We start from the raw sequence: 23247 nt of genomic DNA on the forward strand, positions 1-23247 counted from the left end.
CAACGTGCTGCCTTGTCCAGCACAGAAGCCGAAGGGTAAAAAGAGCAACCAACAGCTTGTGATCTGTGACTGAATGGAACTTAGGACCATACAAGAAGACGTAAAATTTCTTGAGGCTGAACACATATGCTGAAGCCTCCTTTTCAGTCTGAGAACGCTGCTGCTGAGTCTTATAAGCATAAGCAATGGGTCATTCAGACCCATCCGCATACTTATCCGCCAACAACATGCCAAGACGATGCTGAGAGGCATCTGTTGCCAACAAGAGATACTGACCCAGCTAAAAAGTGGACAGATATGGGGCAGATCAAGTTTAGAATCAAGCAAAGCAAATTCACAGCCACAAGCTTGTGACCAGAAAAAAGGTCTATTTTTATGTGAAAGCTCCTGCAGGGGCTGAGCAACAGTAGATGTGGCCAGTAAAAACTTATGGTAGTATGCAACTTTACCTAGAAATGCCTGCAGTTCCTTAACAGAGGTCAGCCATGGCAAAGCCACAATTGTGTTAATATAGTCATGCAATGCTTTGACCCCTGTGTAAGAAAACTCAAAACCTAGATACTCAATTTACAACTGAAAAAATTGAGATTTGCCAAGATTGCACTTGAGACCCACAAACTGCAAAACAGAAAACAACAATAGATGGTCTTCAGTAGAAGAACCTGAAACAATGATATCTTCAATTGATGCAGCCGGGTACAGAGGCTGTCAGCTCTTCTAAAAAATGCTGAAAAATTGCAGGTACACTAGCAACACCAAAAGGCAAACACTGATATTGGTATAAGCTGAAAGGTGTATTGACAATGAGAAGGTGCATAATGGTGTCATCCAAGGGGAGCTGGAGGTATGCTTCCAAGAAATCAGTCTTGGAAAAGTAGTGGCTACCTTACAATTTTGCAAGCAACTCGTCAGGGTGAGGCAAAGTGTATGTAATCTATCATGAACTGTGGATTAATCGTGACACTGAAGTCACCACAGAGGTGGAGCTTACCCATCAGCTTCTTAAAAATGACCAGCGGTGTAGCCCATTCACAGGAAGAAACAGGCCAAATGACATCAAGGGATGTTAAACTGTCTAAATCAGCCTTGACAGAGTAATACAACCTGACAGGCGGGTGTTGCACACGAAGAAAATGGGGGCGGGCAGACTCTCATTGTAATGTGGGCCTGAAAACCAGTAGCAAAACAAAGCCCAGGGGAAACAAGAGAGGAAAACTCAGAGCAGAGGGACCCCAGTTGCTGATACAGAACTTGATCTGACACTAAATTTATTTCATCAGCAGTTGAGAAACCATAAGTGTTAAATGCATGTAACTCAAACATCTGCTGTATGGAAACAATCAGCAACAAGGAAAGTGAGAGAGCAAACAACAGATTTGTAAGAGACAGAAGTGGAGAACTGACATAGGATCAGAATCTTCTGTTTATTGTAGCTAACCAACTTCCGTGAAACCTGTGTGAGGGGAGGGGGCCCAAGACCACGTACATTTATGCATTTATTAGAGTCACAGCAGCTCCTGTGCCCACTTGCATTGTTAGTGGCCTATTAAACACACGAAAGTCAGTAAACAATTTGTTCAGGGAAACATTCATTGTAAAGATACAGTTTATGTCCATCGGTACTACTGTGTCCACCATGTTCGAAGAGGAGTTAGGCACTGATGCAGTGTGGCCTTTCTTTTGACACTTTTTGCAAACCGCCCAACACTAAGGGCATGCAGGATGCTTGTGTTGGATGAAGCAGTATGGGCAAGATGGAAGGGGGGCATGCAGCTGCTGCTGTGATATATCCTGTTGCTGCTGTGGCTGTAACCAACATTGCACCATGCAATGCTGAGTCAAAAGTTGTACTGCTGCAACAGCTTCCCCATCATCCTAAACACTTGCAGCATGCCTAACAGGGGTTGACTAAGCAACTTCCAATACTCCCCACACAGCAATCTGATTGCCTGTGGCCTGTGACGTTTCAAAGGACTGTGTTTTATTGAGCACATACGTAAGTGTCAGATTCTCCATTGAAGTGCTCTCTTGCAGACTTCCCTATCTGAGGACAGATGAATAATAACAGCACACACCATGCAATCAGCATAGGATTCATGATGGGTTCTAGTGACAAATTTACAATGTTGGCTCAACTCGGGAAGTCCTGCAGCCCAGGCTATTTGTTTGGGTGTTTCTGACAGTGATAAAATTCTACATGTGTTGCAGTGACATGCATTTTGTCACAGTAATAGGTCGACAGAAGCTTGCACATTTCATAAAATGATAAGCTGGCTGGTTCTTGCAAAGGCACAAGTTGGCATAAGAACTGATAAATGCACGGTGAAAGTCAGGAATAAAAGAAAGCCCTACGCAGATTGCATAGTCCATACAAAAAACCTGGAAATGTTGGTGTAACCATATCTTGTAGAAGTTCCAATTTTCAGCTGATACACCATATGCTGGAAAGGGCAGTGGCTGCACTGATCTGCTGAGAACATGCAGATGCCACTTGATTTAGAGCAGTGGCAAGAGCCTGTTGTTGTCCCCATGAAAGCTTGCTGTTGGCAATCAAATGTTGGAGTATTTCTTCCATTGAGACATTCGTCGGGTGACTTGGCACTGACATTAACATGTGGAGAAAACATAACCCTCACTTATCATCAAGTTTACTATAGCAAAAACAAATGTGATTTATGGAATGTAATGCCTTATAGAGAAACAATGAAGTTGCATACCACTGAACACATTGACTGGATAACAGTAATACAGGTTACAGAACAAGCTCGGCACTCATTTGCCATCACTTAAATAATACTGTTTCTTTGGTGGCTCACCAGTGCACACCAGGTGTCCAACCCAGGTGGGCCTGTGGACTGTATGGATGCACGATCTCTGAAATTGTGCACGTCATGAGTGAAGGTACATCAATTATGTTTTAATGTCTTATCAATGATTACATCATAAGAGACAGAATACAAGTTCATATAGCAAAACATGGTAAAAAAATATTAGTCCTACCCCTTTAAAATGAACCATTCTGGCATTTATCTTGATTGATGTAGGGAAAATATAGAGAACCTAAATGTGCATGTGTGGACTACTACAGAAAGATATTAAAAGTGGCAGCTTGTGAAATAAGAAATACAATTCTGGTTGATGGGTTTCTTAGTTATTGGATAAACCAATAGTGTTGTATCTAGTATTGATGTCTTTATGAAAAAACTCATTTAAATGGCTAGTAAATAACTGAGTCATGTGAAAGAGATATCATCTCTATCTCTTATGTGTGCTCTAATGATTGTGTTTCATTCTGTATTCAAATATTGTGCCTGTACACAGAACTGGATGAGAGGTTGGGCAGAGACAAATGTTGTCATCTAAAGATGTGTGGCTCTACATCAGTGTCATACTTGGGGCCCGTGGGACAGAAACGAAGGCAGTTTCTTCTTGGTGGAGAGGAAAACTACTTTATTTTGTAAAATTGTTAAATAGGGGTTGACTTTTGTTGGCAAAAGCTTGAGATGTGAATAGGTTGTTAGTAATAAGAGACTTTCCAGCTTTTGTAGGAATATGTAGTAGTAGTAGTAGTAGTAGTAGTAGTAGTAGTTTTATTTATCTGTTGATCAATTTGCAAGGATATTTAACATGTCATATTATTACTGGAATCATCTGCATGCACAGGCAGATTAATGTAATTTCCTTAAATCTGTGTATTGTGTTAAACACAAAAGCAGGCTATGAGTTGAGGAGATCTTGTAAATTTATCACATTTCTTGCTCTTGTTTGAAGTTAGTCAGTTGGAAATTCTGGTCCATCCTTATGCCATTCCCACTCCCAACTCCTGGCTACAGGTGTCATATCTCTTTGGAGAACCAGGTGCAATATCCCATGCCACTTTCAAAGCAGCCATATCGTATACTACCTCTGCTGCAATTTATGCACGGCATTTTATGTGGGCATGACCACCAACTAGCTGTCCATCAGAATGAATGGCCAGTGCCAAATTGTGGCCAAGAGAAGAGTTGACTGCCCAGTGGCAGAACATGCTGCTGAGTCCAACATACTTGATTTCAATGGCTGCTTCACAAACCATATAATTTGGATTCTTGCCCCCAGTGCCAGCTGAACTAAGCAGATGGTAGTTATCCTAGCTATATATCCTTTGCTCTCATAATTTTCCTGATCTCATTCTTCACTAATCCACTATACCCACACCCTCTATCCAACAGTCTCCCCTTTCTCTGACTTGTCAGTCCCTTCTTAGTCCATACCTCCATGTCATCATAATCATGTGCTGCATTAACTCACTGGCTCCAGTGCCCATGTGTCACATTCCTGTCCCACTTACCTGCTGTCTCTCCCTCCTTCATTCGTATCCCACACACCTGCTGCCTCCCTTTGAACTGTCAGCCACACTTCTCCAACCCCTCCTCCCACTTCCCATCTCTTTCTCCCCCTACCCACCCTACTCACCACAACCCCTCACCTCAGTCTACCTAGCAAACTCAGCAGTCCAAGCACTGTGTGCCCATCCAGCACACTGCAGCTCCACAGGCATACATGTGGTGGTGTATGTATTTATGTATGAGGGTTCATCAAAAAGTAACGCCTCCTTTTTTTCTCCTTTAATAAAGCTCGTTAAGTGAAAATGTAGCTCTACAAGTGTGTGTGTAGCGGTTATTTATGTATATATGACAATCAGTCAAAAAGTAATGCCTACTTTTTTCTCCTTTAATAAAGTTTGTTAAGTGAAAAAAAATGAATTTGGTGCTATTCCACAAAGCCTCTTCTCCAGTCCACTGCAGTAGTAACTTTCTGTGTCAACGGATGCCATCACTGCAGTCATTTGCAAAATGGCCAACACTGATGTTCATTTTAGACAGAGTTCGGTGAAAGAATTCTTGAATGCAGATGGTGAAATATCCATTCACATTTACGAAAGACTGAAAAATGTGCATAGTGGTGCAACAGTGGCTATCATCATTGTTAGATAATGGGTTCTTTGCTGTAACGAAGCTGAAGGGCAAAGACCATTGGCTGAAGAAATGTGGAATGGCAGACTGGTGCCTGCAGCAACTCCACACAACATTCAGTGAGTCAATGATATCATTCATGGTGGCTGCAGATGATTTGTGTTGCATTATCCTCTTCAGTAAAGGCAGTGTGATGATGATTACACAACAACTGGGATACTCAAGATTTGTGCAACATGACTGCCAAGAATGTTAACCAATGAGAGTAAACAGACATGAAGAACAATTGCCTCCCAACTCCTGCAGTGCTCCTGTTTTCAAGGACAGGAGTTTCTGGGAAGAAGTTATGACTAGATATGAAACATAGCTTATTTTATTTGAACCAAATCAAAGAGGCAGTAAATGGATGATATCACAAAAACTCACCAAAGAAGGAAAATTTCAGAACCATGTGATCGGCAGGGAAAGTTATGGCTACAGTATTCTGAGATGCAGAGGGTGTGATTTTGGAGCAAGGTTGCACAATAAATTCTGTCCAGTATGTCAGAACTCTCAAACAGCTTAAAGCACATCTTCAGCAAGTTCACCCAACAAAAACTATGTTGAACGTTTTTCTTTGGAATGACAATGCAAAACCATACACCAGTTGTCACACTACTGAAGAGATTGTGAAAATTTGATGGGTACTCATGCCTCATCCCCCATACAGCCCTGACCTGGCACCCTCAGACTGCCACCTGTTTGTACCACTAAATGAAACTCATCATAAGATTCACTTTGAAGATGAGGAGGCCTTGAAAACATCCATGGAAACAGGAAACAAGACTGCATTTTACCACACTGGAATACATGCCCTTGTTAATAGATGGACCAAACCTGTGGAAATAGATGGAGATTATATTGAAAAGTCCTAAACTAATTGTCAGTGTTGTGGTTTCCAACCTATGTAGTTGCATTTCAAATCCTTGATAAATAAAAAAAAGGAGGTATTAATTTTTGACTGACTATTGTACAAACTAGCTTGTTAAAGGATTTGTCCAAAAGTTACCAAAGTTTTCATTCTTTTTTGTGTGCCTGTTGATGTATCAATATTTTTACTATCCGGTGGATGGTCTTCTTTACTCCTAAATTATTTTCAGTTGACAAAATTGCCAAGCAAGAGTGTTCATCAAAATATCTTCAAGCTGTTTCTCTACCATTCTGCTCTTGAAAAATGCACATGGAAAACAAACACTTAAATCTTTCTGCGTGAGCTATGATTTCTTCTATTTTATTACAATGCTCATTTCTCCCTGTGTAGGTGGGCACCAACAAAATATTTTTGCATTCAGAGCAGAAAATTGGTGGTTGAACTTTCTTGGAAAGATCCTACCACAGTGAAAAATGTCTTTTTTTCTAATGGCTGCCACCATAATTCACATATCATATCTGAGGTACTCTATCCCATATTTTGTGATAATACCAAACAGGCTGCACTTCTTTCAACTTTTTAAATGTCTTCTAGCAATCCTATCTGATGCAGATCCCACACTCCATAGGAATATTCCAAAAGAGGATGGACAAACATAGTACAAGCAGGCTCTTTCATATATCTGTTCCACCTTCTCAGTATTCTGCCAATAAGTCACAATCTTTAAATAACTTTTCCCACAAATTCATCTATGTGATAGTTCCAGTTTAAGTTATTCATAATTATAATTCCAAGTGTTTAGTTGAATTCATAGCCTTTAGATCTGTGTGATTTATGCTGTATCCAAAATTTAGTGGATTCCTTGTAGTACTCACATGAATGAATTCACAATTTTCATTATTTATAGCCAACTGCCACTTTTCGCACCGTACAGATATCTTGCCTAAATCAGTTTGCAATTGGTTTTGGTCATCTGATGACTTTGCAAAATGGTAAATGACAGCAGCATCTGCAAACAGTCTAATAGGGCAGTTCAGATTGTCTCCTAAATCATTTATATTGGTTAGGAACAGGTGAGAACCTATAACACTTCATTAGGGAACACCATGTATCACTTTTGTTTCACTTGATGACTTTCTGCCAATTACTATGAACTGTGACTGACTTTTCTGAAAGGAAGTCACAAATCCAGTCACACAACTGGCATGGTACTCCATAGGCATGCAATTCGATTAGAAGTCATTTGTGAGGAATAGCCTTGTGGAAATCTAGAAATAAGGAATCAATGTGTTATCATCTGACAATGGCACTCACTACTTCATGTGACTAAAGAGCTAGATGTGTTTCATAGGAATGATATTTTCTGAAACTGTGTTGGCTATTTGTCAGTAAATCATGTTCTTTGAGGCAGTTCATAATGTTTGAACACAGTATATATTCCACAGCAAATTGACATTAGTGATATGGACTTGTAATTCTGCAGACTACTCTTATTTCCTTTCTTGAGTGTTGGTGTCCTGTGCAACTTTCCAGTCTTTAGGCATGTATTTTTTTGACAAGCAAGCAGTTGAATATGATTGCTAAGTATGGACCTATTGTATCAGCATACTCCGAAAGGATCCTAACTGGTTTACAATCTGGATTGGAAGCTGTTTTCCTACACTGAGCATATCTACCTTGTAGTTTCTAATGTTGCCAACTGTTCTTGATTCAAATTCTAGAATACTTACTTCATCGTCAGAAACTGTGTTTAGTAACTCTGTTTTAGTGGCACTGTCATAGGTAACATTACTGTTGCTATCATGCAGTGAAGGTACTGATTATGCCTTGCTGCTGGTGTACTTTACATATGATCAAAATCTCTTTGCATTTTCTGTCAGGTTTCGAGACAAAGTTTCAACTTGGACACTATTAAAAGCATATCTCAGACTGAAATTTGTGCTAAATTTGAAGCTTCAGTAAAACATCACAAATCTTGGAGATTTTACATTTGGCATGCTTTTTTCATTGCTCCTGCAACAGTGCTGTGACCAGTTTTGTGTACCATGGGATATCAGTAACATCTCTTATTAATTTATTTGGCATATATCTCTCAATTGCTGACAGTACTATTTCTTTGAATTTCAGCCACATCTGGTCTACACTTACATAGTCAATTTGGTAGGAGTGGAGACTCTTTCTCGGGAAGGCATCAAGCAAATGTTTATATGCTTTTTTTTTAATATATATTTTTTGTGTTTATTTTTGGTGTATTTGGATGGTGCAGTATTCCGTGTTGCTACAATGACCTTGTGTTCATTAATCCCTGAATCTGTCATGACACTTGGTATTTCCTCATGATCCTTTGTTACTAAGAGGTCAACAATGCTTTTGCAATTATTTACACTTCAAGTGACCTCCTGGACTAATTATTCAAAATAATTTTTGGAGACACCATTCAGTACAGTTTTGAAGGACATTTTATGCCTACCACTGACTTTTAACTTAAATTTTCAGCAACATTCAATTCAGTTCAATTCAATTCAATTTATTAGCGTCCTTGTAGTACATCATCGAAATGACATAGGACTTGTCAATAAACATTACAATTTAAAATACATATACATGAAAATTTGTAATTGAATTTACTAGTCACTTAGACATTACAATTTTAATAGAACTTTTAGAACATTAACATAAAAATATACAAGTAGGATAGCAACGTACAAAAAAAAAAAAAAAGTTAGTGATTCTCACATCAAAGATTATTTACATTCTTACATTAACACTGTTTCACACTTTCATAGAAACAGCAAGTATTTAAATGTGAGCAATTACACATATTTATTATGTCAGGGAAATATTAACTGCGCTTTTATTGTCAACGATTCATAAACTCTTCAATACTGTAAAAACTATTGCTCAATAACATGTTTTTTAATTCTATTTTAAATATGTACAGTTTTGGTATTATTTTTAGTTCTTTGGGGAGAGCACTGTAGAGGATTTTGGGTTGGTATAGTATACTTTTGTGATACATAGCTGTTTTATGAATTTTTCTCTGGAAATCATTCCTGTTCCTTGTTTCATAGTTGTGAAATTCTCTGTTTAATGTAGAAAATTCCTCGTGTTCTTTTAAGAAACATATGCTTTCATATATGTATAAAGATGGTAGTGTCATGATTTTTAATTCTTTGAAAGCTTGCCTACAAGAGTCTCTATATCCTATACCTTTTATTATTCTGACTGCCTTCTTTTGTAGTCTAAATGAGTGTTTTGTTAGACTGATGTTCCCCCAAAACTGTACGCCGTATCTTAATAAACTGTGCATGAATGAGAAATAAACACATAACACTGTTTTAATATTACATGAGCTTTTAAGCATTCTAAGTATATAACATGTTTGACTTAATTTTTTGTTCAATGATATTACATGCTTTTCCCATCTTAAGTGTTCATCAAACCATACTCCCAAGAATTTAGTGTATGATGCTTGTTCAATCTTACACTTACCCAGTTATACTGTAAGGTTAGTTTTTATTTTATTTGTAATATGTCTGAAGTTGATCCACGTTGTTTTTTTTGGCATTCACAATGAGTCTGTTTTCATTAAACCATCTGTCTGACTTTTTCCTGTAAGTCAGCTTCACTATTTGCTTTAACAAACAAACTTGTATCATCAGCAAACAGTACTGCCTCTGCTTCAGATAGTTGACTTGGTAAGTCATTCATAAATATTAAAAACAGTAATGGCCCTAATACAGATCCCTGGGGTACTCCATACAAAACTCTCTCGAATCTTGATGAATATGTCCTATCTGCCTGGCTTATCTCCACCTTCTGATACCTGTCTGACAGATATGATTCAAACCATTTGTGGGCAGCTCCACGTATCCCATAGGCATATAACTTCCTAAGCAGTAACTTATGGTCGATGACATCAAAGGCCTTTGATAGGTCTAAAAACAATTTAATTCCTTTCTGTTTATGGAATTTAGAACAAGTTGCAAAAAATTGAAGATAGCTGTTTCAGTTGATTTATTTTTACGGAAACCATTTTGCGCGTTAACCAATATTCTATTTTTGATAAGAAATTTGTATAGTCTCTGATACATTATCCTTCCTATTATTTTTGAGAAACCTGACAACATTGATAAAGGCCTAAAGTTACTAACATCATATTTATCACCATTCTTGTAAAGTGGCTTTATAGTTGACATTTTAAGTTTTGATGGAAACACCCCTGTCTTAAAAGATTCATTTATAATTTCAGTGAGATGCGAGGCTATGTTTCTTGCACTTTGCTTAATGACTTTGTCAGGAATCCCATCACACCCACATGACATTTTATTTTTTAACTTATTTATAGCATTTAGTACCTCTGAATCAGTTACTGGATAAAGGAACATTGTCATGTCATTCGTGGGGATTTTTACCTTGCTATTGGAATTGCATTTAGTTTTAATTAAATTTATGGCTATATTTGTGAAATGTTCATTAAATATGTTGGCAATCTGAAGTGGGTCCTTAACAGTTTTACCCCCACTTTTCAAGGGTATATTGAAGTCACCACCAACTATAATTGTATAAGTGGGGTGCCCAGTTGAAATGAGACTCAAGTTTTCTTTGAACTGTTCAGCAACTGTATCATCTGAGTTGGTGAGGGCGCGTCAGTAAAAGGAATCAATCATTAACTTTTCAGGTTGTCAATTATAACCTCTACCCATACTAACTTGCAGGAACTCTCTATTTCAATTTCTTGCCAAGGTAAACTACTTCAAACAGCAATAAACACTCCTACACCAACTGTATTTAACTTATCCTTTCATAACACCATTAAGTCCTTTCTAAAAATTTCAATTGAAAATAGGTTTGGCATTAACCAGCTTTCAATACATATAACAATTTGAGCTTCAGTGCTTTCTATTTGCTCTTGGAGCTCTGGTTCTTTCCCAACACAGCTACAACAATTTACAACCACAATGCCGAGTGTTGCTAAATCTACCCTCATCATGTGTTTGCCTTGTGCCCTGTTAGACTGAGGCCATTTCTGTAATTTCCCAAGACCCTCTGACCTAAAAAAAAGGTGTAGTGGACCCCTGACTGATTAAGCAGAACCCAAACAGCCACCACCCTGTGGCCAAGTCAAGTAATCTGCAGCCTACATGGTTGTAGAACTATCTAAGCCTCTAACTGAGATCCTCTACTCAGCTCTCTGCCAAAGATCCACACCCAGTCCTGTTGGCATTGCTACAGATGGTGGGCTTCGCCTTCATCTCACAAGCAAGACTGGCAATCTACCACTTCAGATAGCCACCAGAAACCAGAGAGAATCTCTTCCAGTCTGAAGTGACACACATAAGTAGTACTGACATGAGCCACCACATACAGTTGGGTGCACCCAGTGCTCTTCATGGCATCCAGAAGCACCCATTCTACATCTGGGATGACTCCCCTTCACCCTGGTATACACACAGAACACACATTGGCCTTCTTCCACTCCTTGGCTTGGTTGCCCTGTCCCTAAGAGACCTCATTGTGTTGCTAGTAGTACTCCAACCCTCTGTGTGACTGTCCAGATCTTTCAGGCTGAAAAGCTTCCTTTGAAACATGGCAAACAAGTGCATCTGGTTCAGGATCTTTCTTGGACACAGGTATCACCTGAAACCTATTCATTAGTGAAACTGGGGAGGCCATTCGATCAGCCCCTGGGAAGTCTTTCATTGCCTGCCACTCCTTGGAACAACTGCCCACTTGATCAGGGATGAGCAGTCAGCCTCACTGCAGACAGTATGCTGTGCAGCCACAGTAGTGGACCAATCGGGGGAAACATGGGATGTGCTGGATTCTCATTGGATCCCCATATCCAGCTCCCCACAGTGATGCCCATTGCCAACAGCATCAAACAGCATAACTGAAGCCAGCACTGCCTGGAGCTGTGAGCAAATGGTCACCAACTCAGATTGCATCTGAACACAGGAATCACAGTCCCCATCCATACTAAATATGGCAGAAATATACACTATGCGGTTATTAAAACGCAGAAATGGGCATGGTAAATACAAAAACATGTCAGAAATTTAAGAATTTAAATTGAAAAATATACAGGAAAATCAAAATAAGTTGTTTCTTATTAGAAGTTACATCAGCTAACAAATTTTTGTTATTTATCATATGATGATACAGAGCTTGGATCAAATACTTAATTTTAAGAGTATGCAGTGTAAGAAATGACAAGAAAAATACAGGTACAGAATAAAATGTCCAAAGTATTATGCTAAATTATGTACACATTACACAAGTTCTTAGATTTCTAAGTCCAGTCTGTTGATGCAGTTGAGTCCTTCAGGTGATGCATGGTGGATGTCATTTACTGATCCCCCGAAGGCTCGTTTCGGGCATTCACCAACAATGTGATTTATTGTTTGCAGGGTAGCTCCACAGTCACAATCTGGATATGTTGCCCAGCCCCATTTGTGCTTTAGACATCCGCAGTTCCCTTGTCCTGTTCGGATGCAGTTGATGGTTCTCCACTGGCGTCTGGGGAGTGTGAAACCTGGAACTCGCATGGAAGGCTTTTCAACCAGATGACCGTTGAACACTGACGATTCTTCCCACTGGCTTCTCCATACTTCATTGATGTTAAAGTCAGAGGCTTCAAGATGTTGTGCAGTTTGCCAAGGTGGTTTTCTTGACTTCAGATGCTGATGTTCTGCTATTAATATATTACTGTGTACAGGTAGCTGGGGGTTCGTCTGAATGTTTCTCCAGATCTTCAGGATCTGATCTTCGTAGAGCTGGAGGTTGGATGTTACTTAAAACTGCAGTTTGAGTGCTACGTATGCAGCCTGTGATAAGTCACATTGTCTGGTTGAGTTGCACATCTATCTTGCTACAATGAGCACTGTTCATCCAAGTTGGACAACAGTATTCAGCGACAGAGTATGATAGTGCCAAAGCAGTTGATCTTAGGGCTTGAGCACTGCAACCCCAGGAGGTACCAGCAAGCTTCTGAATGATATTATTACTGGTCTTCACTTTTGCGGCCACATAGGAGAGATGTTGTCGGAAAGTTAGGGACCCATTGAGTGTTATTCCGAGGTACTTCGGTGTGCTGCAGTACTGCAAGGTTTGTCCTCAGAGTTTAACTTCTGGTGTATAGTCAGAGTGTCTATTCCACAGGTGGAATGCTGAAGTAACAGTTTTTTGAGGGTTTAGGCGGAGGCACCATTTCCTGAAGTATGTGTCCAGGATTTCCATGTCGGCAGTTAATGTGCTTTCGGCAGTGGTGAAACTGGAGCTCTGGGTTACCAAATAGATGCCATCAGCATATATGAATTTCCTTGAGGTTGTGGTTGGCAGGTCATAAATGTATAAGTTGAAAAGGAGAGGGGCCAATACAGATCCTTGAGGTAGTCCGTCACTTACTTTGAAGACTTTTCTTCTGTCATTATCAGAGTAAATCTGGAAAAGTCTGATGCTTAACATGTTGCTAAGTAGGTTTGTGAGTTTCCGACACTGAATAACGCTCACAAATTTTAAGAGAAGGCCTTCTCACCATATGGTGTCGTAGGTGGTGGATAGATCCAAGAAAGCAGCTATGTACTCACAAATGAAATGGTGTGCTTCAGATGTGCTGCTGCAGGGATGGAAGCTACCATCAAACTAAAGGGTCTAAAAACTGTAACTGTCTTTACAAACAAAAACAAATGGTTGTCATGATGCAATCAGCAGTACTATGCACTACACACTTATTGATATTGAATTGTGCCTGATAAATACACAAACGTGCAAGAAATTTAAGAATTCAAACCAAAAAGAACAGAGGAATATCGAAGTAAGTCATTCCTTATTAGAAGCTGTGTCAACTCACAAATGGAATGGCGTGCTTTGATGCACTGCCACAGATACAGAAGCTACCTTCTTTAGTTTAGATATAATCTGTCAATAATTTGAATGTCATTTAATTTTAGGTGTGATTATACTTGCATAAATTCTCCTTCATCCAAAGGCAGCTGGTTTAACTATTTAATGCTGCCCTGTAACTGTTTTTAATGTTTGGGGTGGGTTTTGTAACCATGGAAGATTACTTGCTGACTGAGGATTGCAATGAATGAAAATGAACACTCTCTATTTAGAATTTCTGATAATAAACAGGGCACACAGCTGCTTAGCTTTTAACCTTGCAAATTCAATGATACTTGTTATATTGAGGTCTTTATAATATTTTTGGATTTCAGTGCACATTTTCTCTCACTTTTAGGTTATAAAACTGAGGAATATGTTTGAACAACATGTTGAGTGCAAACACCTATTAACATCATGGACAACAAAATGGAAAGAAAAATTTGCTGATTTTTTGAAGCAGAAAAGGAAAGAAGCTGAACGCCTCCATAAACTGAAAATGATAAAGGAAAAGGAGAAAATACGACTAGAGAAAGAAAGGCTTAAAGCCATTAAAGAAGCAGAACTTGCATTGCAGAAAAGAACAAAGCTATTAAAGTGGCAGAAAGCACAGGAAATATGGGATGCTAAACAAGAGAAACGAGCAATAGAAATACTCCTCAGTCAGAAGAACCTAGATAATGACCACCTAGAAACAGAGCAAAAGCCATTCGTGAAATTACAGGAGGAACAAAAATCCAAAAGAATAAAGCAGACAGAAGTAATAAATATGAATGAAAGTATTTATAAGGAAATACTCTCTCTCAAATTCCCTGATCTCAAAGAGGTAAGATAATTAAATTATTAATTAGATTTGAAAATAGTGATTACTAATTGAACAGATCTCCATGAGGTCAGATGGAGAAGTCCGTGTTGCTATTGTCAGTAACTTTCAAGTTTTCAAATAGGAGTTATTTATTAATAACTAATTACAGCTTTAATAATACAAAGAAGTTTCATCAAATGGTGATTGTGTGATACTTGAATCTTAATGCAGAAAATTAAAAAGACTGAAATTCACTTTTCCTTCATATGGTGTTACGCAGAATGTCAGGACGTGAAGTGACTAATGGAAGAAAGAATAAACTAGTCAAAACCAAGTCTCTTTCAAAATAAGTTCTCCATTATACTTTCTTCCCTTTACTCACTTCTCTTATATTGTCTTTCCTTTTTTACAATATATGTACTTACAGAATATTGAATTACCATTCCAAAACCTTCTAATTCAATTTCTACTTTTTTGTAACATTGTGGGTGAATTTGTGGTTGTTACTTTGATAGATACAGGCATATAGTTCTGGACTGGATGACATTCTGGCTGAAGGAGGGGGGTGGGGATCAAGACATATCACTCCTCCCACAAGGCCTCAGCCATTTTGGCATAGCTAAGTTTTTTTTATGGACCTATAATCCTAGAATGGAAGCTGAAACATTAATTGGGGCATATGATGAAATTACTTTCAAAAGCAACACAGCAAAAGTTGTGAGGACAAACTGAAATATTCTGTCATAACAGATATGACATTAATATCAATGACATTTTTTGCTATGTTCGTACATGTTGCATAATAACATAAATCAGGAGGGAACATGGTCTGTGGAATACTTTTGTTCGTAGAGATTTCAAAGTAATGGTGTTTCATTCAGATGAATAAAACCAGTGCAGTCACAAAATTATTTTGGTTAGTTTTTTGCTTATAGAAATGTAATCAAGTTTGTGACAGTTTATAATGTGTCTGCTTCTTCAATTTCAACAAGTACATAATTAGTGAGTTAATTCAAACATATCCATACTTAATTGAAGATTATCCATGTAAAAAGCATTACAAAACTGCAATCACAGATGAAAACATTGAGAATCTGCAAAAAAAAATGTTCAAATGTGTGTGAAATCTTATGGGACTTAACTGCTAAGGTCATCAGTCCCTAAGCTTACACACTACTTAACCTAAATTATCCTAAGGACAAACACACACACCCATGCCCGAGGGAGGACTCGAACCTCCGCTGGGACCAGCCTTACAGTTCATGACTGCAGCACCTTAGACTGCTCGGCTAATCCCACGCGGCTGAGAATCTGCACAATTTGATAATGGGCTATGCACTTGCCAATTACTGTTGTAAAAGAAATCATACAAATGGAGGTACTGCTATTTTAATTATAAGTGGGTTGAAATACAAAACTGTCAACAGTCTTCATTACCTCAATGCAGAAACAGACCTTGAGGCAACAGTCATAGAAATCAGTGGTGCAAATATAGTTTTCATGTGTATCTATTGCTCTCCAAATGGGAACTTTGGGACATTTCTCAAAAAAACGTTAAACATTACAAAATAGGATGCATGTAAGCAAAAAATCAACAGCATTGTGTGAGAATTTCAACATTGATTTTCTTTGAACAAGCAGGAGAAAAGAACTATTGCTCACCCTAACAAATACACTTGATTTAAAACAAATAATAACAATCCCAGCAATAATTACAAAAAATACTGTTACTGCTCTGGGCCAAACATTTGAAAAACACAACATAAACTGCAAAGTGCATAAATACAAATTTTAGTGATCATGAAGCCCATGTGGTAACCTTCTCAGGTTATTTATTGCCCAGCCAAAATCACAAAAGAACATTGACTGTGAGAAGGTTCAATACACAGAGTGTAGAAACTTTCAATCACTTATCACCAAGAGGAAGGTGGGAAGAAGCTTCTCAGATGCATGACGCCAGCAAAAAGTTGGAAAAGTTTCTGACATTTTCAACCATTATTTTGAAACAGTGTTTTCTCTCAAAACACGGGCAGTAAGGAACACAAGAATGAAACCAAAGACATGGATAACAAGAGGCATAAAAATCTTAAGCAACACAAAAAAAGACATTGCTCATTTACAGAAAAAGCCACAACAGATCTTCTCTCCTTGACAGTTATATCACAAAATACATTCACATATACAGGTTGGTCAGAAATAGTCTAAAAAGCATGTAAATGTGTTGCAGGGTAGTTTGGGCTGAAAAATAACTGTTAAGAAAAATCAGATATGTTGCACTGTTTGCAAGTTAATTGGCATTGAAGTGAGCCAATCAGGTTATTGTGTGCATACATTCAAGCAGCCCTCCAGAGACTGTGTCATCAAACATGTTCTCCATTTGGCTTCCTAAAACAAAACAAGAGAGCGATACAAAAATTGGACATGGAATGGTAGTAAGGATCAGACCTGAGCCAAAGGCTGAGCAGTTTCATGCACTATCATCCATGCTGTGAGAACAACTGACAGTGATTGTATATGGTGGGCCACATGATTTTGCATGTACACTTGCCCTGCTATGCCCTTACAGGCATTCCAGACTGTTTCTGACTACCCCATATTCAAAGTCATATATCAGGAAAAGAAAATGGCTAATGATGAGTTTACATCAGAGTCAGAAAATAAAAGCAAAGCAATTTGAAAAGTAATTGAGCATACAGGGTACTTTTCTGGCTCAATATTATGTAAAAAACAACACCTATTTCTTTCAGGTACTGTTTATAATGTGCATGTTTTACAGATTCTTTGTTGATATCAGGTAATGCAGCACACTTTCTAAACAAATTGAATATTTTTGAAACTGCTTAGGGTTATTAAAAAAATTACAAGGAAACTGATGCAATTTTTTCCCAAAAGGCTTCCTCAAATTGAGGTACCATTTAATCCAATGTTATACATTTGAAGGGGACCAAATTTTTACCAGATATGCATGACATGATGGCTGAGGTACTAGACCTATTTAATTCCACCAATTATGTATTTTACAAGGATAAAAAAATCACATCTTACATTTTAATTTTTATAATTTTCTTCCTATTAAAAATATTATTTTTTCTATAATTTAGTTGATTCTGCAATAAAGCTTAGGTCTACTACATAAGTATGGACTATTGCAAGTTACAGAAAAAAATTAAAGCAATGCTTTATAAACTTTAGGAAATATTTGTACCTGAATTCTGAAAAATACAATTTATGGGAAATTGTGAATGAAGATATGAGTCCAATTAAACTGTGCCTCAGAACATTCTTGAAGCATAGTCTTCATCCTGCAGCATTTCTTCACCTTCAAGCTTCCTCTTGGCATTCCTTTTAGCACTTCTTGCTTCTTTGGTAACTTGGAGAACGAATCTTTCAGCTTCATGCACCCGTTGTCTGTCACACGCAAGCAATTGATCTTCCATATTAGAGCCACATTTTATGCCTAAATTTCTCAGGACTTCCAAGTTTCCTATCACTCCATCACTGAAACATATCACTGCATCTAGTACACCAACTTTTAATGTATTTAGTCCTACAGAAACATTATTGGGTAAACTTTCCCATATGCAATGGTTGAAACTTTCATATGTATTCTGAGTGCCCCCATGAAGACATTTACTATGCTTAACATGGTCACTCAGGTCTCTAAAAATTGGTTTTATTTCATTCATAACAGGCTCAGGAAGAGAATGCTTATGATGGTATATTTGACCACTTTCTTTTGCTTTTTGGTAACCACACCAAGCATCTGCTCCTTTAGGGCAAAGTCCGTGAACAGGGTGGTCATCTGTGGACAACTTATGAAAGTAGGTGGCCCATACTGCTTTTCTCATTTCTGTAACATCATTCAGAGGTGTAGTTTGTCTAATGGCCAGTCCATAATAACTCTGAAGAAGGTCTGTTTAAGTTTCTGTCAATCTGCTTCAGCCAGACAGAGATTTTCCATCAGATAGCAACTTTCCTTTCATTCCTCTTCGTAGCTTCCTCAATCTAGCACCTATCCTCTTTTTCACCAACATACACTTTCTTGAGCTGTGCTAGGGTCATGATTGGCCACACCTTGACAGAGCTGTGAGGCAAATCAATGTGGGGTTAGGTATGGCTCTGAGGGCAGCCAACTTCGCTCATGTTTCTCTTGTGCCCGTTGGGTCTATCAACAGACGGGGTTTCACAAGGCATGGTCTACACCTAAACAGGCCGGGAAGGGAAGACTGGTACAGCTAATTCGTGAAAGTATAGGGGGTGGATCTCAGGCCACACATGGTCAAATACCTGTTGTCATGGTTAGGAAAAGTAAGTCTCTTTTAGGATAAATCCATACAACAGGTTCCCCTGCCTAAAAAATATCTCCAGCACTTTAAAAAATACTGAAACAATCACTTACAAGACAGATTTTAACACTCCAAATATCACACATACTAGATGTCACAAAGAAAAACAAACAACTGGAAAGAGTAACATGGGGCACTTCACAGACTTAACACTCCTCCATGAAAACATGCAATCAATAAAAAATAAAATACAACTATCAGAAGTTGAGCTCCAGTCTTTGAACTGCACAGTAGTTTGTGTTACTGAGCACTGGTGTAGAGGGACAGAAATCAAACATGTAGTGTTGTCATCGTATGAAAGGGCAAACTCTTACTGCAGAACTGCTTCAAGGGGTGGAGGATCATGTATTTATATCAGAAAAGGAACACAGGTCAAATCAAGACATGAGCTCAGTACAGCAAGTGAAGACAAACACTTTGAAATATCAGCTATTGAATTAACAGGGCCTGATATCACCAAGAAATTAATCATTTTATGTGTATATAGATCTCCCAGTGGTAGTGTGGACACTTTTTTCAATAAATTAACAGAAGTTCTACATAAAGTCTCAAGTACAAAGGTCAACATAATTCTGTGTGGGGGTGTTAACATCAACTCTAATATCATAAATAAATCCAGCAGCACCCTCATAAATATCCTTCAAGTCCGCAGCTCGTGGTCGCACGGTAGCGTTCTCGTTCCCGCACCCGGGTTCCCGGGTTTCATTCCCGGCGGGGTCAGGGATTTTCTCTGCCTCATGATGACTGGGTGTTGTGTGATGTCCTTAGGTTAGTTAGGTTTAAGTAGTTCTAAGTTCTAGGGAACTGATGACCATAGATGTTAAGTCCCATAGTGCTCAGAGCCAATATCCTTCAAAGTTTGGCATGTCCCTATTGGTCAATAGTACAACAAGGGTTACCACGACTGTATCAGTAATTGACCATGTCACCACAAATATGGACAGGGAAAAATGTGATGTAGCTGTAAAAGATCTCGGACTATCAGACCATCTCTGTCAAATAACAATAGTAAAACCAGGCATTGAATCATTCCCTACACTACAAGCCTACAAACGACATCTAGCAGAAATCAAAATAAAAGATTTTTCAAAGGAACTAGAAAAACAAAGCTAGGATGAAGTGTATAAGGAAACCAATGTGAGTATGAAATTCTCTAAATTCTCCACATTGTTTAAATTGAACTTTGAAAAGGCATTTCCAAAAGTATGCATGTCTGTATCAACATCTCACAAAAACAGATGGATAACAGCAGACATCCTCCCAAACACTTAAATACCTAAGTTCCATGAAAAAAGGTTGCAATGCTCCAGAATTTTTAAATTTCTATCATAGATACAAAAAGATCTATAGGAAGGTGCTGATTGCTGCAAAAATTCATTTAATGACAAAATAATATATAATACAGAGAATAAAAGCAAAGCTGTCTGGGATATTATAAAAAGGAAATGGGGAGAGGCAAAGAAATGCAGAATAACATACTGCTAAGAGAGGGGGATAAGGTACTAAATGATCCACAACACTTAGCAAACTATGTAAATGAGCATTTTTCAAGTGTAGCCGAGAAGTTACAGCAAAAATTCTCAAAAACAAATATACCAGCTGTAAGTAATGTTGCACTAAATACAATGATGTTACTTCCAACCACAGAGAATGAAGTCAATAAAACTGTTCAAAAAATAAAAAATAAAAAGTCAGTAGGCTTAGTTGAAGTACCAATGTGTGTACTGAAACAGTGCATAGAGATTATACAAGGCCCCTTAACAAACATAAAAAATGAATACCTCACATCAGGGACATTTCCAGAGCAGTTAAAACAGGCAAGAGTTGTACCTTTGCTTAAGAAAGGTAATGCAGAAGACATAGAAAATTACCAGCCCATTTCCCTGCTGTCACCATTCTCAAAAATAATAGAAGCAATTATGAAAGACAGATTCACGAATTACCTGAATAAATACGAGGGTTGGAACTTTGATAGAGGCAACTATTTATTTACAGCTTGTACAAAATAGATACATGTTTCAAACTTTTACTGACCTTCAAAGTAGTCACCAGCATTGTGTATAACCCGTTGCCACCGATGTGGAAGTCGTAGGATACTCTTAGCAGTGCCAGTTGTGTTGACAGTTCAAGCAGGGCAGTATATTGCCCAACAAATTTGTAGCAGTTCTGAAGTGAATGCTGTGAAGTGTTTCCTTCAGTTTAGAAATCGAGTTGAACTCACAAGCGATTAAGTCAGGGGAGTGCAGTATGTGGTATAGCACTTAGCAGCCCCATCACTCAAACAAATCAGTAACAGCTTGCACTGTATGCGTTTGAGCATTGTTCTGCAAAGTGATGGTCAGGTCCTGCAGAAAGTGTCATCACTTCTGTCTCTAAGCTGGTCATAGGTTGTGTTCCGAAAATGAACAGCATAGAGACAGAAGTGATGACACTTTCTGCAGGACCTGACCATCATTTTGCAGGACAATGCTCAAGCACATACAGTGCTGATTTGTTTGAGTGATGGGGCTGCTAAGTGCTATACCACCTACTGCTCTCCCCTGACTTAAGCCCTCGTAAGTTCAACTTGATTTCTAAACTGAAGGAAACATTTCACGCCATTCCCTTCAGAACAGCTACAAATTTGTTGGTCAATATACCACGCCACTCGAACTGCCAACACAACTGGCACTGCTAAGAGTATCCTATGACTTCCATATCACTGGAAACAGGTTACACACAATACTGGTGACTACTTTGAAGGTCAGTAAAACTTTGAAACATGTATGTATTTTGTATGAGCTGTAAATAAATAGTTGCCACTATTAAAGTTCCAACACTCATACAATCTTTTAAGCAAATCACAGTTTGGTTTCTGAAGTGGCAAAAATACGGAGTCAGCCATAGTAGAATTCACAAAGGTTGTACTTGATGTTCTTGACAAAGATGAGTGTTTCACAGGAATATTTTTGGATTTTTCTAAGGTCTTTGGTATAGTTAACCACAAGATCCTATTAAATAAATTAGAAGCATTAGGAATAAGAGGGGTACCTAATGATTGATTTTGATCATACCTAGCAGATAGGGTACAAAGAGTAGAGATAACACATACTTCAAATAGATCCAGAACCAAAATACATTAATATAAGGGCTCCACAAAGTAGCATATTAGGACCAATACCATTCCTGATATACATCAATGACTTTCCCAGTAGTGTTACTCATGGTGAAAAAATTCTCTTCACTGATGACAGCAATATTATAGTCACTGAGAAAACAAGAGAACTCCTTGCCGAGAAATCAAATGAAACTCTCAAGGAAGTTTATGATTTGTCAATAAGCAATAAAGTGACATTGAACATAAAGAAAACTAATGCCATTAATTTCAGTTTGAAGAGGGAAAATGACAGTGTTAAATTAAATGTAGATGGCACCTCTGTAGACTGTGTAACAAACGCAAAATTTCTAGGAATGAATATTGAATCGCAGTTGAAATGGTGTGAACACACAAAGGTACTTGCAAACAGAATGTCATCAGCATGCTATGCCCTTAGAATCCTATCATCAGTGTGTAACATGCAGTGTCTTTTAGTTACATGAACACAGTTTTCAAACTCCAGAAAAGAGCCATAAGAATCATAATCAAAAATGGTACTCGAGCTCATTGTCAAGATCTGTTCAAAACACTGGTGATGTTAACTGCTCTGTGTGAATACATTTACCAGTCAGTTGTACACATCAAAAATAGCATTGGTAATTACTGCACAAACAGTTCTGTCCATGACCATGGAACAAGAGCTAGACTCAACTTACACTTGCCAAGAAAAAATGAACAGCATTCTCTACCAAGGGAATAAAACTGTACAGTAAATTACCAAAAGAGATAAAAGAAATTGCAAAAATACACTTATTTAAAAAGGCAGCTAAAAAGTACCTGTTATGCTATCCATTTTATACATTAAAGGCGTACTTAGATAAAACAGAGTAGGGGTTTGGTAAAAAAAGATGTTATACAAATAAATAATAATGATTATAAAACATCCAACATTCCACATAACACCATCACACTATGTTTTTTCCTTCTTTTTTCCTTTTCTAGAAAAACTTACCCCAAAGCCATGCATTGCACTATATTAACACCACTATCTCTTTCTAAGCTCAACATCTCACTCATTATAGAGGGATGCTGACTCAGTTTTTCAGGATAGCAAATGGAAAATTGTGGTGCAGAAAATGGCTCAGAGTTCACCAGTGTCTGTGTGCATGTGTGTGTGTAGTGAGAGAAGTGTTATGAAACAATGTGTGTGTGTAGTGTGTGCAGTGACTGATAGTGAGATATGAACAGAGGGGCATTACATTATTTAATAA

At 38.1% G+C, this 23247-nt stretch overlaps 1 protein-coding gene across 1 annotated transcript in view; it reads left to right on the forward strand.

The window, feature by feature from the left end:
• LOC126184448 (dynein axonemal intermediate chain 3-like) overlaps positions 1-23247 on the forward strand; it is a 215446-nt gene that overhangs the window by 178757 nt on the left and 13442 nt on the right. Inside the window, exon 10 of the mRNA XM_049926839.1 lies at positions 14108-14575. Coding sequence (XP_049782796.1) covers positions 14108-14575 — 468 coding nt within the window. The remainder of the gene's footprint in view (positions 1-14107; positions 14576-23247) is intronic.

Source organism: Schistocerca cancellata, chromosome 4 (assembly GCF_023864275.1).
Source record: "Schistocerca cancellata isolate TAMUIC-IGC-003103 chromosome 4, iqSchCanc2.1, whole genome shotgun sequence".
In the NCBI taxonomy this organism is placed as follows: domain Eukaryota; kingdom Metazoa; phylum Arthropoda; class Insecta; order Orthoptera; family Acrididae; genus Schistocerca; species Schistocerca cancellata.